Genomic DNA, 14,030 nt, shown 5'->3' with positions numbered 1-14,030 from the left:
GTCTGTGAGAGCCAGGGATTTTCCTTGTTTGAGGTGACCAAATACTTATTTTCCACCCTGATTTACAAATAAATTCTTTACAAATCCTACCATGTGAATTCATGGATTTTTTTTTCACATTCTGTCTCTCACAGTTGAAGTGTACCTCTGGTGCAAATTACTGACCTCTGTCATCATTTTAAGTGGGGGAACTTGCACAATCGGTGGCTGACTAAATACTTTTTTGCCCCACTGTAACTCTCATCAGAGTCTCAGTGAAAACATTGATGCTTTGTTAAGGTAAAGAATAATTAATCAGCGACTTACTCATCAGGTGTTTCCTCTTTCTATGCACAAGAAAAACAACTGATGAAATTAACAGCATGATGCAAAGAGCCAAACTAACAGGCGAAGTGTCTGTGAATGAGGGAGCACTTGATGGGATGTTAAAGAAATCCTCTGAAATCATAAAAAACTATATTTCAATAAAACTGGAGTTCAGATATTCAAAGTCTGTTTGTTTTTTTTCTCTTTGTAAAGTTAATAAATAAACATTTCTGGGATAAAATCTTTCCTCATCCTACACAAATATGGATTTTCACTGTAACTAAATCCACCATGAACATGTGACGTGTATCTACTTACCAACCACAAGCTTAACAAAAGATTTTTTCCCCATTAAAGGAATGCTGCATTCATATGTTCCTTCATCAGAGAGTTTTACTCTGGAGAGTTTCAGTGAAATGTTTCCACGCTTCAGTTCATTGATGAACAGTGATGTTCTTCCCCTGTATGAAGGATTTCTTGTATTCACCAGATCCTGACCGGATCGCCACACATGGACAAATCTTGGGTTCAAGTCAGATCTTGTCCACTCCAATATCTCAGCTGTCACATCCTCTGCAGGCTCCACGTGACATGGTAAAATAACATCATCATCAACTAATGCAACTACTGGTTGATGTGGACCAACCACCTGAGACTCCGCTGTAGACGGGAGGGAGGGAGGGAGAAAGAGAAAGAAAGAAAGACAGAAAGACAGAAAGAAAGAAAGAAAGAAAGAAAGAAAGAAAGAAAATTAGTTTATTAGTTTCTGCAGCAGGAGTGAATGCATATATCAAACTTAAAGATGATACTCAGCATATAGCATTATCTGTCTGTATTTTTTATTTATTTTTTAATCTTGGCTACCATAAAAATGTCAAAAACTGATGTTTCACTAAAGAATTAAATTTAAAAAATGCAGCCAGGAAACAAATAAAAGCACCAAAGTACAAATTACTATTTGAACCAAATGTAACAAATTTGCACCATTTTGTAATAACTGTATGGTTTTTATACAGTTTTACTGCACAAAAAAAGTGAGAACATTTGCATCAATGATAATAAAAAATATTACACATGTAACATCAAACTTACCTTTATTTAAGTGTATTAGAAGACTGAAAACCAAAATACTGAAGACGTTGACTCGAGTAAGGGAGAGGGCATCTATCTGTGGAAGCATCCTCCTCTGAAAATACATCAGAGATACAAGTGTGGCCACAAAAGTTAATATAATAATAATTTGTTTATTTCATATCTAAAATCAACTTATTCAAGACTAAACACATATTTTAGATGTTATTTCAGTATATTAAGTACCTTCATGAGGTCATCAACATGACGTTCACTTAACATGTTATTGCTCTCCAGTAACTCCAGAGTTAAAGCAACAGACATAAAGTTGTTGATTAAAGCAAACCCATTACTTTGCATTAGTGCCAAATTGCAGACTAGAGAATAACCTTTGATCAGTGCTATCTCTGTTCTTGAAACAGCTGAGTATCTCTCTGTATGACTTTTCATAGATAGATACTATATTGATCCACAATAGAATATCTCTGCCCAGACCTCTACAGTATGCTTTAAATTTAAAAATGTTTTTTTTCTGCTGTCCAGTCAAATATTTAAAATCTTGGTGATTCATTTCTAAAACATTTGATAACATTTACAAAGATCTATTCATGACAGTGAAATAAATTATACTATAATTAGACTTTATATCTAGACATCAGAAAAGCATGTAGAACTTCAACATACTAAATACACAATTTGAAAGAGACTTACCTGTGGAAAGTTGTGTGAGACAACAAGGTGAAGTCTGAAAATCATTAACCTGCGGCCTGAACTTACTTTGGCTTATCAACTGCAGATCCCTCATATAAGCTCAGATTTATGGAAAAAAAAGGCTCTTAAGATTCAAAGTTCTTCTTAATCAAAGTATAATGCTGTAAAAATATGAATGCATCAAGTTCTGGTCCAATCTGGTTAGATCAGGTATACACTGTGTCAAATGCTGAACTTTGAACCTGTTATAAAATAATCGAGCTGAAACCATATCTGTTTTTACAGTGTTCAAAAAGGGGGAAGCATTTACGTATTATGTGTTATCTCAGCTATCATACTGAAGGTGCCAGTACAGGACTGATATTTGAACACACACTGATCAGGGTTGTTTTAAATGATCCATTATCCATTTCAGTGTCACAGGGGTGGTGGAGCCTTTCCCAGCTGTTACAGTGTGAACAGGGGTGAGACAGGGATCTGGTATTGGCAAATATAACAATAGTTTGTATATCAGTTTTCAAACAAAGTGTAGTCAACTAAAATGTGTCTCTGTCCTGAGACTTAGTGGAGCTCAAAGACAGAGCTCTTTTTAGATTTTTTTTTTTGAATTCAGGTGTCAGTGGGGCTGGTTCAGTGTCAGGAGTGGGGAGATGGGAGTGGGACAGCTAAGCCTGAGCAAGAGGTTTGATCTGTTTGACCTGACAGCAGATCAGTGATTCAGTATACATACAGTACACATACAAAGGGTCTGTCTGCACCAATTACATGTTTGCTGAAATAACACAAACACATTGTTTTCTATTAGAGGTGACGTGAACTAACTACATACATATACATATATATATACATATGTGTGTGTTTGTGTGTTATGCACTCGGGCTTGGCTATTGTTCGCCTGACACCCAGTGAAAATGTAATGTATGAGAAAAGAAAGAAACAAAATATGTTTATATACAGCACAGAAAAAATTAGAACTTTATTTATTTTAGTAATAATTTTGAATTTTAGCGTTAAAAATCCAACATAGTTTCTTCCATTTCTCACTTTAATTAACATTTAATCTCAGACTTAAACACCATAACACAGATACAGCAACATTACAGTTTTATTTGTCTGACACAGAAAAATGAACAAAATATTAACCCCATTAAACACATAGACACAAAAATGTTCCCAGAATAGTGCTTTGGCTCAGGAGTTGTTACCTGATCAATTTTTATTGATCGGTTGGTTTACTAACTTAAAACAAGTTTAAAATCTTTCAAAAAACAAAATTAAGTTAATAAATCAGCAGTGCATTTTCAACATATTTTTAGTTGATAAGGTTTATTCATTTTTCTGTACAACTGAACAAGGACTGAAAAACTTTAGTATTTGGGAATTTTAGATGGATGATAAGCTTTTGCTTACTTCACTTAACCGAGTTTTGACTGAATAAAGTTTTTCAAGTTGAACCACTGACTATTTAAACATGAATCACTGACATAACAGACATTAAGTTTCTCCATGATGAAGCACTTTGACCTCATGATCTTCTTAGTTACATGTTGAGCAACTTCTGGATTAGTTTTGATTGAATCATTTCCTAAGTTTGGACCTAAACCAAGATCCAATGGATTCCTGTTGGCAGACATCAGTTAGTGTTCTTCGTTTGTAAACACAATTCATCACAGCTGTAAAAACTACAGTCTCTAAACTTGGAAGACAGATTTAAAGTGTTTGTCCCAACACCCTCAGCTGCCCTGTAATATTAGTTTGGTTTCTATAGAGCAAAGTATAAAGTTCAGTGATTATAAGATTAAAGGTTTATCATAGTACTTCATCAGATTCATGCTGTTAGAATGATGAGAAAATAAAAGAAATAAAGTAACACAGGCTGCTCAGATGTTCATTCTGAAAGCAAAAAGAACCAAGTCTGTGTGAACTCCCAAGTCAGTTTTTAAAATAACAAATTAATAGATCCCCCCAGAGTATGAGGAAGTAACAACAATAAGTACGGAGCTAAGAAACAAACCTGACCAGAATTCTTAAAATAACATCCATCTATCCTTCTTCTGATTATCTGGGACCACGGGATAAACAATGATTTAAAAATCTAAGTAGATGGCTAAGATGCTGTGGCTAAAGAAAAGAAATTAATGGATGTTGGAAAGAAAATTAATCTTTAGCAAACAAACCAAACGACATCTAAGGTGAGTGTAAGATGATTCCCAATCATGCTTCAGTAAGAAATGTAAGAAATGTACCCATGATGCACATGTAGGAACCTGTTACATAAAACATGTAGAAAAGAGAGATAATAGCAGGTGTTTCATTTGACAAAGATTTACCTCAGTTTTCTCCTCCTCGAGCTGCTTTACCAACTGGAAGACAGAAGAGAGATAAAAACAAAGATCACAGCTATGAAAAGGAAGTGAAAGATGTTTTTTGGAGGAAAAACATTTTCCACACTTCACTAAAGCTCCAGTTAAAGCTCCAATTTATTTACATACAACTGAGTTAATGTAAGTAAACAAAAATCCAGAGAATCATTTGAATGTAACTCCTCCCAACAACAGTTTAAAGTCTTGTCTGTTTATAATTTCTCTGTTTTATTACAGTGGAGTTGTAATATGTTTTAGTTTCTTATGACCTGAATATTGCCTAAAATATTGCTGCTCACAGCTTGTGAACATCTGCTCTGCCACCTCATAGCACCTCTCAGTCTGTAAACATGAGCCCACCAAGAAAAATCTAAATCAAACAGGTTACAGTGTCAGACTTCAGCTGTTAGTCAGGTGAACCACCAGTGCACATGACTCTAACAGCTCCACACTCCATAAAGTGTTCTGCAGACCTTAAAGCTAACAGGTGGAGTTTCCTGTTTCATCATTGAAGAACCACTGACTGCTTCAGAGACAGACAGTGAAAGTGGGAAGTATATCCTTGTTTTTCTTTTCAGCATGAAACTCATTGTTGCAGCTATAGTTCGCTAACAAACACTAATGTCAGTCTATTAGCACCAACCAACCAAACCAGTGAGGTCACATATTGTACTCACACAAGATGGATCTACACATATTCTAACAAACTATAACAGAGAACACTTATTTCTTAACTTCAGCCTTACAGACAGAGTTAAATCTGCTTTAACACTGTCTGCAGTTTTTGAGAGTTTGGCTCCATGGTTTAATATTTCATGTCTACATTAAAGTCAGAGTTTTCTGTGTCACAAATGTGTCTCTCTTTTTACCTGGTAATCGTACCTCACTAAAACCACTGAATGGTCAGTGTGCATCCATTAATTGTGTGATGCAAAAACATATAAATACTGCTGAGTCTCTTTTACACTGCAGCTATTAGAACACAAGTCACACAGCAAGAATATTTGTTCAGTCTAATTAAATTCACTTGTGTGAGCAATTTCTCTTTTATCAGACTGCGGGGCAGTGACCTTTATTGTTTAAATGGATCCAGTACAAATCTAATGTGCAGTCGTTACCTTAGAAACACAGAGAGTGCTTAGAGATAAAATAATGAACTGGAATTAAAATGTTTCTTTTACTGGTTTGTGTGGTAAATATCCAAGTTAATGGTTTTCTGTATTTGTGTTTGAAACACTTTTGCATTTGGATTTTATGTTTTTTATGTTTAGAATGAAATTCAGGAGGATTATAACAGAGAGATGAAATCCCTGATTTCTGGACTTTAGTTTTTTCAGCTGATTGTATAAGTCTTAATACTTTTCCTTTAACAGCAGGTGAGAGGACACGTGACTGGAGACGTGCTCTTTTATAAGACATGATATAACAATACATTCACAAACTTCACTAAAGAAAAAAAAAACAGTTTAAATGTAAATTAAAATGTGTGTTATGTAAATATAAAGTGTTTCATGACGTTTTTAAGTTTCAAGTTTGAAAACAGTGAGAACAAACTTGAACTTCACTAACAGTTATTTGGTGTCTGAGGTTTGTTCTCATGTGCGATTGTAACCTGAACACGTAGAAAACAGCGATAATAGCTGGTGATTGATTTGGGTGACAAAGATTTACCTCATTGAGATTTTGCTCAGTTTTTGTCTTCTTCTCCTCGAGCTGCTTTACCAACTAAAGGACACAAGAGAGATGAAGAAAAGATCACAGCTATGAACTGAAATATGTTTTTGTGCTGGAAAATTAATGATTGTGAAGAAATTCCAAATTTGGATTGTATACAAAGAGATAAAAGAGAGATGACAGCAGCGAACTGCTTTGGGTGAAAAGATTTACCTCTTTGAGTTTTCTGTCAGTTTCATAATTTCTCGTCTTCTCAGCCCAGAGCATCTTTTCCAAATAGCAGAGGAGAGAAATGAAAACATCAGTATATTTTTAATGGAAATATTCTTCTAATTACTTTTGCAATATCCTAATTTATTTAGATTAGTTTACTTCTTAATGTAGTAAAACAGCTGTCATTCTTATTTAGATCACCAGTCAAAGGTTTTAGAACACATGTTATTTTTAAGTGTTTAACTGACATTTAATGAGCTCCTTGATTATTATTAACACGTGCTCTTTTTTGTCTGTCTTAGTTAGTTAGTTGGATGGATATTTATGGGTTTGTTGGTTGGTTTATGCTGGAATGTAAAATCATCTGCTTCGGTAAATACAAATTCCTTATTTACAAAAATAATCATCCAAAAAAGATTCAATTCTAAAATTTTCTTTACATTACAGTAATAAACAAAGTTGAATAAACACATTCAGGAAGCTGATAAAGGAAAGATGAACCTTATCAACTTTAACTGGTCCCTCAAATTCTATATTTTCCTCTCAGCATCTCATCTTCTCTTTGTCCTGATGAAGCTGATGCTAATTATAGAATCATTTTTCTCTGACTGCACATTAAAAGACATGGAAAAAAGTCTCATGCGTTGACATTTTGTGAGCACTTTCTGTCATTTTTCAGGCCTGCTTAAAGAAAACTATGATTAAAATAACTCATGTATTTGAATTTTAATAAAAGTTATTTAATTAAAAACCTCCCATCTATCAATTTTCTTACACTGATCCAATTTACATAAATCAATTCATTAATCAATGACTTTATTTAAATATGAGTACTGGAAACAGTACTGAAAAGAAAGATTGTCAGTACTGTGGTTCAGGGGAAGGCTGCAAAAACATCTCTCAGAGGTTTGAACTCAGTTTCATCTATAAGTACAGTAATCAGGAAATAGAAGAGCACAGGCATAGCTGTGGTTGAATTCAGGTCAGGCCAAGAAAATTACAGGAGCTGCATATGCAGCGGACTGTGAGAATAAATCACCTCCAAAACCCTGCAGAGCATCTTGCTGCAGATGTGTATTTGTACATATGTATGGGACGGTAATGAAAAGAAGGCCTTTCTGCATTCACACCACAAACAGAATCACTTGTTGTATAAAAGCTTATTTAGATGAGACAGACTGACAGACTGGTGCTGTGGAAGAATAACACCACATTCCCCTGACATGGATGTCATTAAGAATTTGTGGGATAATTTGAAGCAGGTTGTTGATGCTTTTTTGCTTTTTTGTATGGAAGAAGGATCAAACATGCCTTCATCTAGGATCCAGACACTCATCAAAGACTATCTGAGGTGTCTTGAGTTATATTTGCAAATGAAGCTCAATTAAGTGTTGATGCAATATGTCTGTTGGGGCTCCTAAATTTATGCACCGTCTAACTTTGTTATAATTGTTGAAATTTTGTTGTTGTAATTGTTGTGATTTTTTATGACACATATTATTTGTTAATATAATAAACTGTCACTGTTGAAATGATACAGTTTCCATAATGACAGATCAGCCAACAATAAACCAAAATCCAAAAACTGAACAGAGGTTTCCTTTTATCTATGACTGTGTGTTTACACTAAATAATGAGACATTATGTTCATCTGGATCTTTGCATCAAGACGTTTTCTCTAACTGGACTCTCTAAATTTCACTTTAATATTAATAATAATAAATCAGTGTGTGGTGGGATAATGTTAATTTATATTGTACAGTTTGATGTAAATACTGACACTAACTGTATATGTTCTGAATGACAATAATGTGGCTATTCTGTATTACCAAAGAGAGCTGAGTCAGCAAATTCTCATTGAGTATAAAGGAAACACAAACCTCCCAATTTTGGGACTCCACCTGCTTCTTCAGATTCTCTGCTGTGTCTTTCACCTCCTGGAGCTGATCGATGATTTTACTATCTGTCTCACCCTGGAGCTGAAATGTTACATGAGGAAAGAGCAGAAGAAAGAGACGATCATGTTTAAGACAATAATGATAACACAACCAGAGTCAAATAAAAGCTGCATTATGTAAATATTGTTCATCAGTGCTGCTGATTTAATGAATTATGTAAAACGCTGCATCCAGATGATTTAAATTTAATATAAATGTATTCATTTATATTGAAGAGTCTGACGGTGAGTAAATATTGATGTATGTAATTATTCTATTCATAAATAGAGTTCAGTAAAGTCAGTAAATTCAGAATGTTTATAACAGAAAGACAAACCTGAAGCTGCTCCACCTTCTTTGCTGTTTTTTTGTCCTGCTGGAGCTGTTTGATGATTTCACTGTCTGTCTTACCCTGGAGCTGAAATGTTACATGAGGAAAGAACAAAAGGAAGAAATGTTCATGTTTAAGACACAATCATGATAACACAACCAGAGTTAAATTAAATCTGTAAATAAAAGCTGTATTATGAAAATATAAGTTGGAAAATATAAATAAATATTTGTAAATAACTGAAGATGGTAAGGAAATATCTTAGTTTCAACGTAGTGTCTCTAAAACTAAAACCAGGTTTTACTTTTTACTTACTAACAATATGCACGCACAGCCCAATGTTCATCAGTGCTGCTGATTTAATGAATTATGTAAAAAGCTGCATCCAGATGAACAGAATCAACTTTCTGGGAATATGCGTGGACAATTTTTTTCCTATATACTTACATATATATGTCCTGGATTTTTTTTTTTATTTAACTGAGACACGTAGATTTAAATTTAATATAAATTTATTCATTTATATTAAATAGTCTGACGGTGAGTAAATATTGATGTGTGCAGTTACTCTATTCATCAAAAGAGTTGGGTCAGTAAATTCAGAATGTTTATAACAGAAAGACAAACCTGAAGCTGCTTCAGCTTCTCTGCTGTTTCTTTGTCCCGCTCGAGCTGTTTGATGATTTCACTGTCTGTCTTACCCTGAAATGTTATATGAGGAAAGAGCAGAAGAAAGACATGTTCATGTTTAAGACACAATATTAATAACACAATAAGAGTTCAATTAAAGCTGGAAATAAAATCTGTATTATGTAAATATGAGCTGGATAATATAAATTAATATTTGTAAATAACACTAAGGAAATATCTTAGTTTCAATTTAGACTTTCTAAAACTAAAACCAGCTTTTACTTTTCCCTTACTAATAATATGCACACTGTGGGAATTATATCATATTTATATCATGTTTACAAACATCACATAGATTTATTTCTAGGGTAAAGGTGAAACATATTTTGCTTTATGCTTGCTTAGCAACTAGTGATGCAGAAGGTGTTAAAGATAAGCATGCCATGAATGAGTCGACAGGAAACATCTGGAGGGTGAGACAGCCATATAGGGCAAAATGTTGTTGAACACGGAAACTTGTTTAAATGTCATTAATTATAACTTATGCCTGTTATATTCTTTATTGACGCGAAAAGGGGCGTGAACCCTGACATAATAAAACTATTTTAAAAGTATGCTTTGAGCGGAGATCTGTGTTGACAATGTAGTGCTGTGTATCTTCCCACACGTGTGTTTAATAAATTGAATAAATGCTTTAATAAAAAGGATATAGAAGAATAAACATGATATAAAAATGATATAATTCCCACAACACATCAGTTCTGCTGATTTTTTTTAAATTAATTATATAAATCTACTGTTCATAAGGTTGGGAAACCTGCAGTCAGCTGAAACTGAAGAAGTTACTTGGGTGAGTGACAAAATGTTTCTTCCACTGAAAACGTTACGTCCAGATGAACAGAATCAACCTTTTGGGATTATGCATGCACACTGTTTTTTCTTATATTCTTACAGGTATATATCTGGGATTTTTTTTTTATAATTGAGATGCTAAGATTTTGATTTATTGATTCATTTATACTGTACAGTCTGATGGTGAGTAAATATTGATGTGTGCAATTATTCTATTCATAAAGAGGTCAGTAAATTCAAAGTGTTTATAATGGAAACACAAACCTCCTGATTTTTCTTCTCCAGCTGCTCCAGTTTCTCTGCTGTTTCTTTTACCTCCTGAAGCTGATTGATGATTTTAGTATTTTCCTTCCACTGCAGGTGAAATGTTACATGAAGAAAGAGCAGAAGGAAGAAATGTTTATTTTTAAGACACAATAATGAAAACACAACCAGAGTCACATTAAAGCTGTATGATGTAAATATAAGGGAGCTGATGTAGCATGATGTTAACAACATTAAGTGTTGTGGGATAATGTCAACAATCTTGCAGTGGTAGGATTTCATAGTTGTGTTTGGTTAATGACACACAAACTGCTGCTGGACAAAACTGCAGGAATATAAGTGCACAGGTCTGTGATCATTGGGAGGATGACAGCATCACATGTGTCCATGTTTACCTCTGTGTGCTGAGAGATGCTTTCACTGACCTTTGAGTCCAGTGTAGGAAATATTTCTATCAGCTTCTGAATGATTTCATCCTTCTCCCTCTCAGATTTGATCATCTGTCAGAAAAAAAGACAGACATATGTATGTATGTTTCTGCAGCGCTTTGTTGATAAAAGTGACCAAAGTATTGAAGCTTCACACTGTGAGCAACATGTTTCCAACCATAATCAGTCTGATCGGTGGTTTTCTTTTTTTAATGATATACTGTATAGAATAAAATTTCTCTACTTTGTCTAAGAGAAACCAAGATTGCGTCAGTGTGTACGGCTTGTCATCTGACTCTGTTTGTACTAGTGTTTTATTTTTTTTATTTGTCTTAAAAATGCTAACTTGTAGCTTGTTCCACAATTCCTGTCAGGAATATTAAACAAATATGTAAGACTGCTTTCCTCCATTTGCGCAACATCTCTAAAATTAGAAATATCCTTTCTCAGAGTGACGCTGAAAAACTAGTTCATGCATTTATTACTTCCAGGCTGGACTACTGCAATTCATTATTATCAGGATGTCCTAAAAACTCGCTGACAAGCCTTCAGCTAATCCAAAATGCTGCAGCAAGAGTACTGACAGGGACTAGAAAGAGAGAGCATATTTCTTCCTGTTAAAAGGGAGTTTTTCCTTCCCACTGTCGCCAAAGTGCTTGCTCATAGGGGGACATATGATTGTTATGATTTTCTCTTTATCTACTGTACAATATAAAGCGCCTTGAGGCGACTTTTGTTGTGATTTGGCGCTATATAAATAAAATTGAATTGAATTGAAGGATAAGTCTTGTTAGTGCTCGATCGCTAACAAATAAAACTTTCATTCTTAAGGACTTCTTCACTAATCAGGAACTGCATCTAATCCTTGTGGCAGAAGCCTGGCAGGTGAGTCCAGCTGCTTTACGGAACCTTTACCTTCAGACTGTGAATATCTTAATTTAAATATCTTTTCTTTTTTTTTTTCTTTTTTTTCAGGATTTTTAACAGTTGTTGTGTCAGCCTGTTTTAAACATGCTGTTGTACAGCCTGTATTTAAAAAACCTAATCTCGAGTCCTCTTTTCTCCCAAATGTCAGGCCTATTTCAAAGCTTCCTTTTCTATCAAAAATTTCGGGAAAGATTGTATTTGTTCAGCTGCAATCTTTTGTAAATGGACACTATGTTCTTGAGAGGTTTCAGTCTGGTTTAAATCTTCTTCACAGCACTGAAACTACAATTTTAAAAGTTCTTAGTGATCTTTTAGTAGCCTCTGACTCAGGAGACTCAGCTGTTCTTTTGCTTTTGGATCTGACCGCTGCCTTTGATACTGTTGACCACAGAATCTTGATCTCACAGTTGGAGCATTGCAGCATCAAGGTCATTCCATCAGAGTGGTTCAGGTCTTACCTGTCTGACAGGACTTTCTCTGTGAGCTTTGGAGATTTTATCTCTTCCTCAGCTCCCCTTACTTGTGGTGGCCAATTTTATTATCTATTTATATGCTGCTTCCAGGTCTATTTTTTGGAAAATATAACATGTTTCCATTCATATCTCGATGACACTCAGATCTGTCTTCAACTGAACAGAAACTGTTCTGCCCTACCTGAACCCTTACTTCAGTGTCTTGGTGAAGTTAAAGCCTGGATGTCTTCTAACTTCCTTAACTTTAATGAGAACAAAACCAAAGTGATCATTTTTGGACCAAGTTGCAATCCCAGCACCTCTCTTGTTAACCTGCACAGTATTGAGCCTTTTATTAAATTGCATGCCAAAAATGTGGGGGTTATAATTGAGAGAAAGTTTGCATTTGAAAAAACAGATTAGCCCTGTTGTACAGCGGTCTTTTTTCAACCTTACATCTATCTCTGAAATAATTTTTATCTTTTAAAAGCTTTGAAAGGAGGATCCATGCTTTGATTACATCCCAGCTGGAAACCAGCTGCAGTTGGTCCAGATGCTGCAGCTCGTCTTCTGACACGAAGTAAAAGACTTGAACATATTTCCCCGGTGCTTGCCTTCACTTCAGAATTTGTTTTAAATTTGATTGTTACAGCTCTTACAGGATACTGTATCTTTACTGAAATAAATGTGCAATATTCTCACTCTTGTCTTTGTTTCTTTACACACTGTTAATCACATCAAACGTAAAAATAAACAGAAGCTTTAAATCTCACCTGCTATTTGATCAGGTGTGTGATAACATCAATATTTAATGTGAAATAAACTCAAATTTCAACAACACAAAATGCTGTCAGTTTAAGAAAAATCTACATTAGACCAAATATTAAGCTCTGATAGATTCTACATATCAAAGTTAGAAAACATTTTCTACTTTACTGAGGAGTTGATTGTACAGTGTTTCATCCTCTTTCATCAACATCTAAAAATCCCTGTACAGGGAGGAAAGTGACTGTTTATTTACTGAGATCAACAGCAGCATGTATAGCTTCTAAATCCATATTTAAAATATATTTTACACCTTTACATTTAGTTTTATTTATTTATTCATTCATTATTTATTTATTTATTTATTTATCTAAATAGTCTGTTAGTGTGTAAATACTGATTTTTACTATTATTTTATTCATAAAGAGCTGAGTCAACAAATTCATAATATTTATGATGAAAAGACAAACCTGCTGATTTTTGGACTCCAGCTGAATCTTCAGGATCTCTGCTGCTTGTTCCAGCTGCTGGAGCTGATGGATGGTTTCAATTTCCTCCTCAGACTGCAGCTGATATGTTAGATGAAGAAAGAGCAGAAGGAAGAAATGCTCTCTACTGAGATCAACAGGAGACTTTCCAGATTGAAATCTAAACTGGAAAACTGAAACTTGTTGCTTCTAACATGTGAATGACAATCAGATCAGGAACGATCCTTTTACACAGCAGTGAGTTTACTCCTCTCCATCAGCCTATGACAGCAGCACCATCACACAAAGCCAACAAATCATGCATGTACAGTGAAGCAGCAGCTTTAGTTTAATGAGAAGCTGAAACACAGCTGATCCTCTACATGATCACAAACACCAAAAGTGACGTTTCTGCTTTGACTGTCATGGTCCTGAGTCAGTGACGCAGTGGTTTGAGGTCTCTGGACTTTATAATGTTTGAATATTCTATGTTGGTTTCATTTATATTATGCTTTAAGTGTGTTTAGGTTAGAATAATCCCTCCCTCTGTGTTCCCCGTCCTCTTGTGTCTAGTTCTGTTTGTTATTTGTGTCTCAGTCTTGTCTCCATGCTTATTTGCCTTTCTGGTCCCCAGTCATG

At 34.6% G+C, this 14,030-nt stretch overlaps 2 protein-coding genes across 2 annotated transcripts in view; both read right to left on the bottom strand.

The window, feature by feature from the left end:
* LOC148103711 (butyrophilin subfamily 3 member A2-like) overlaps nucleotides 1-14,030 on the bottom strand; it is a 52,068-nt gene that overhangs the window by 5,385 nt on the left and 32,653 nt on the right. The window contains exon 4 of the mRNA XM_087833068.1: nucleotides 307-438. Within this exon, the coding sequence (XP_087689194.1) occupies nucleotides 307-438 (132 nt within the window). The remainder of the gene's footprint in view (nucleotides 1-306; nucleotides 439-14,030) is intronic.
* Nucleotides 3,165-14,030, bottom strand: part of LOC118455850 (uncharacterized) — a 33,844-nt gene continuing 22,978 nt past the window's right edge. Inside the window, exons 12-20 of the mRNA XM_087839516.1 lie at nucleotides 13,395-13,487; nucleotides 10,778-10,852; nucleotides 10,353-10,442; nucleotides 8,613-8,693; nucleotides 8,219-8,317; nucleotides 6,339-6,392; nucleotides 6,123-6,176; nucleotides 4,419-4,451; nucleotides 3,165-3,708 (exon numbers count right to left, since the gene is read on the bottom strand). Coding sequence (XP_087695642.1) covers nucleotides 3,667-3,708; nucleotides 4,419-4,451; nucleotides 6,123-6,176; nucleotides 6,339-6,392; nucleotides 8,219-8,317; nucleotides 8,613-8,693; nucleotides 10,353-10,442; nucleotides 10,778-10,852; nucleotides 13,395-13,487 — 621 coding nt within the window. The 3' untranslated portion in view covers nucleotides 3,165-3,666. The remainder of the gene's footprint in view (nucleotides 3,709-4,418; nucleotides 4,452-6,122; nucleotides 6,177-6,338; nucleotides 6,393-8,218; nucleotides 8,318-8,612; nucleotides 8,694-10,352; nucleotides 10,443-10,777; nucleotides 10,853-13,394; nucleotides 13,488-14,030) is intronic.

This window comes from Neolamprologus brichardi, chromosome 3, assembly GCF_056152115.1.
Source record: "Neolamprologus brichardi isolate AB-2024 chromosome 3, ASM5615211v1, whole genome shotgun sequence".
NCBI lineage: Eukaryota > Metazoa > Chordata > Actinopteri > Cichliformes > Cichlidae > Neolamprologus > Neolamprologus brichardi.
Note: the sequence above shows the minus strand (reverse complement) of the source record. Positions and strands in the feature narration are given on the sequence as shown.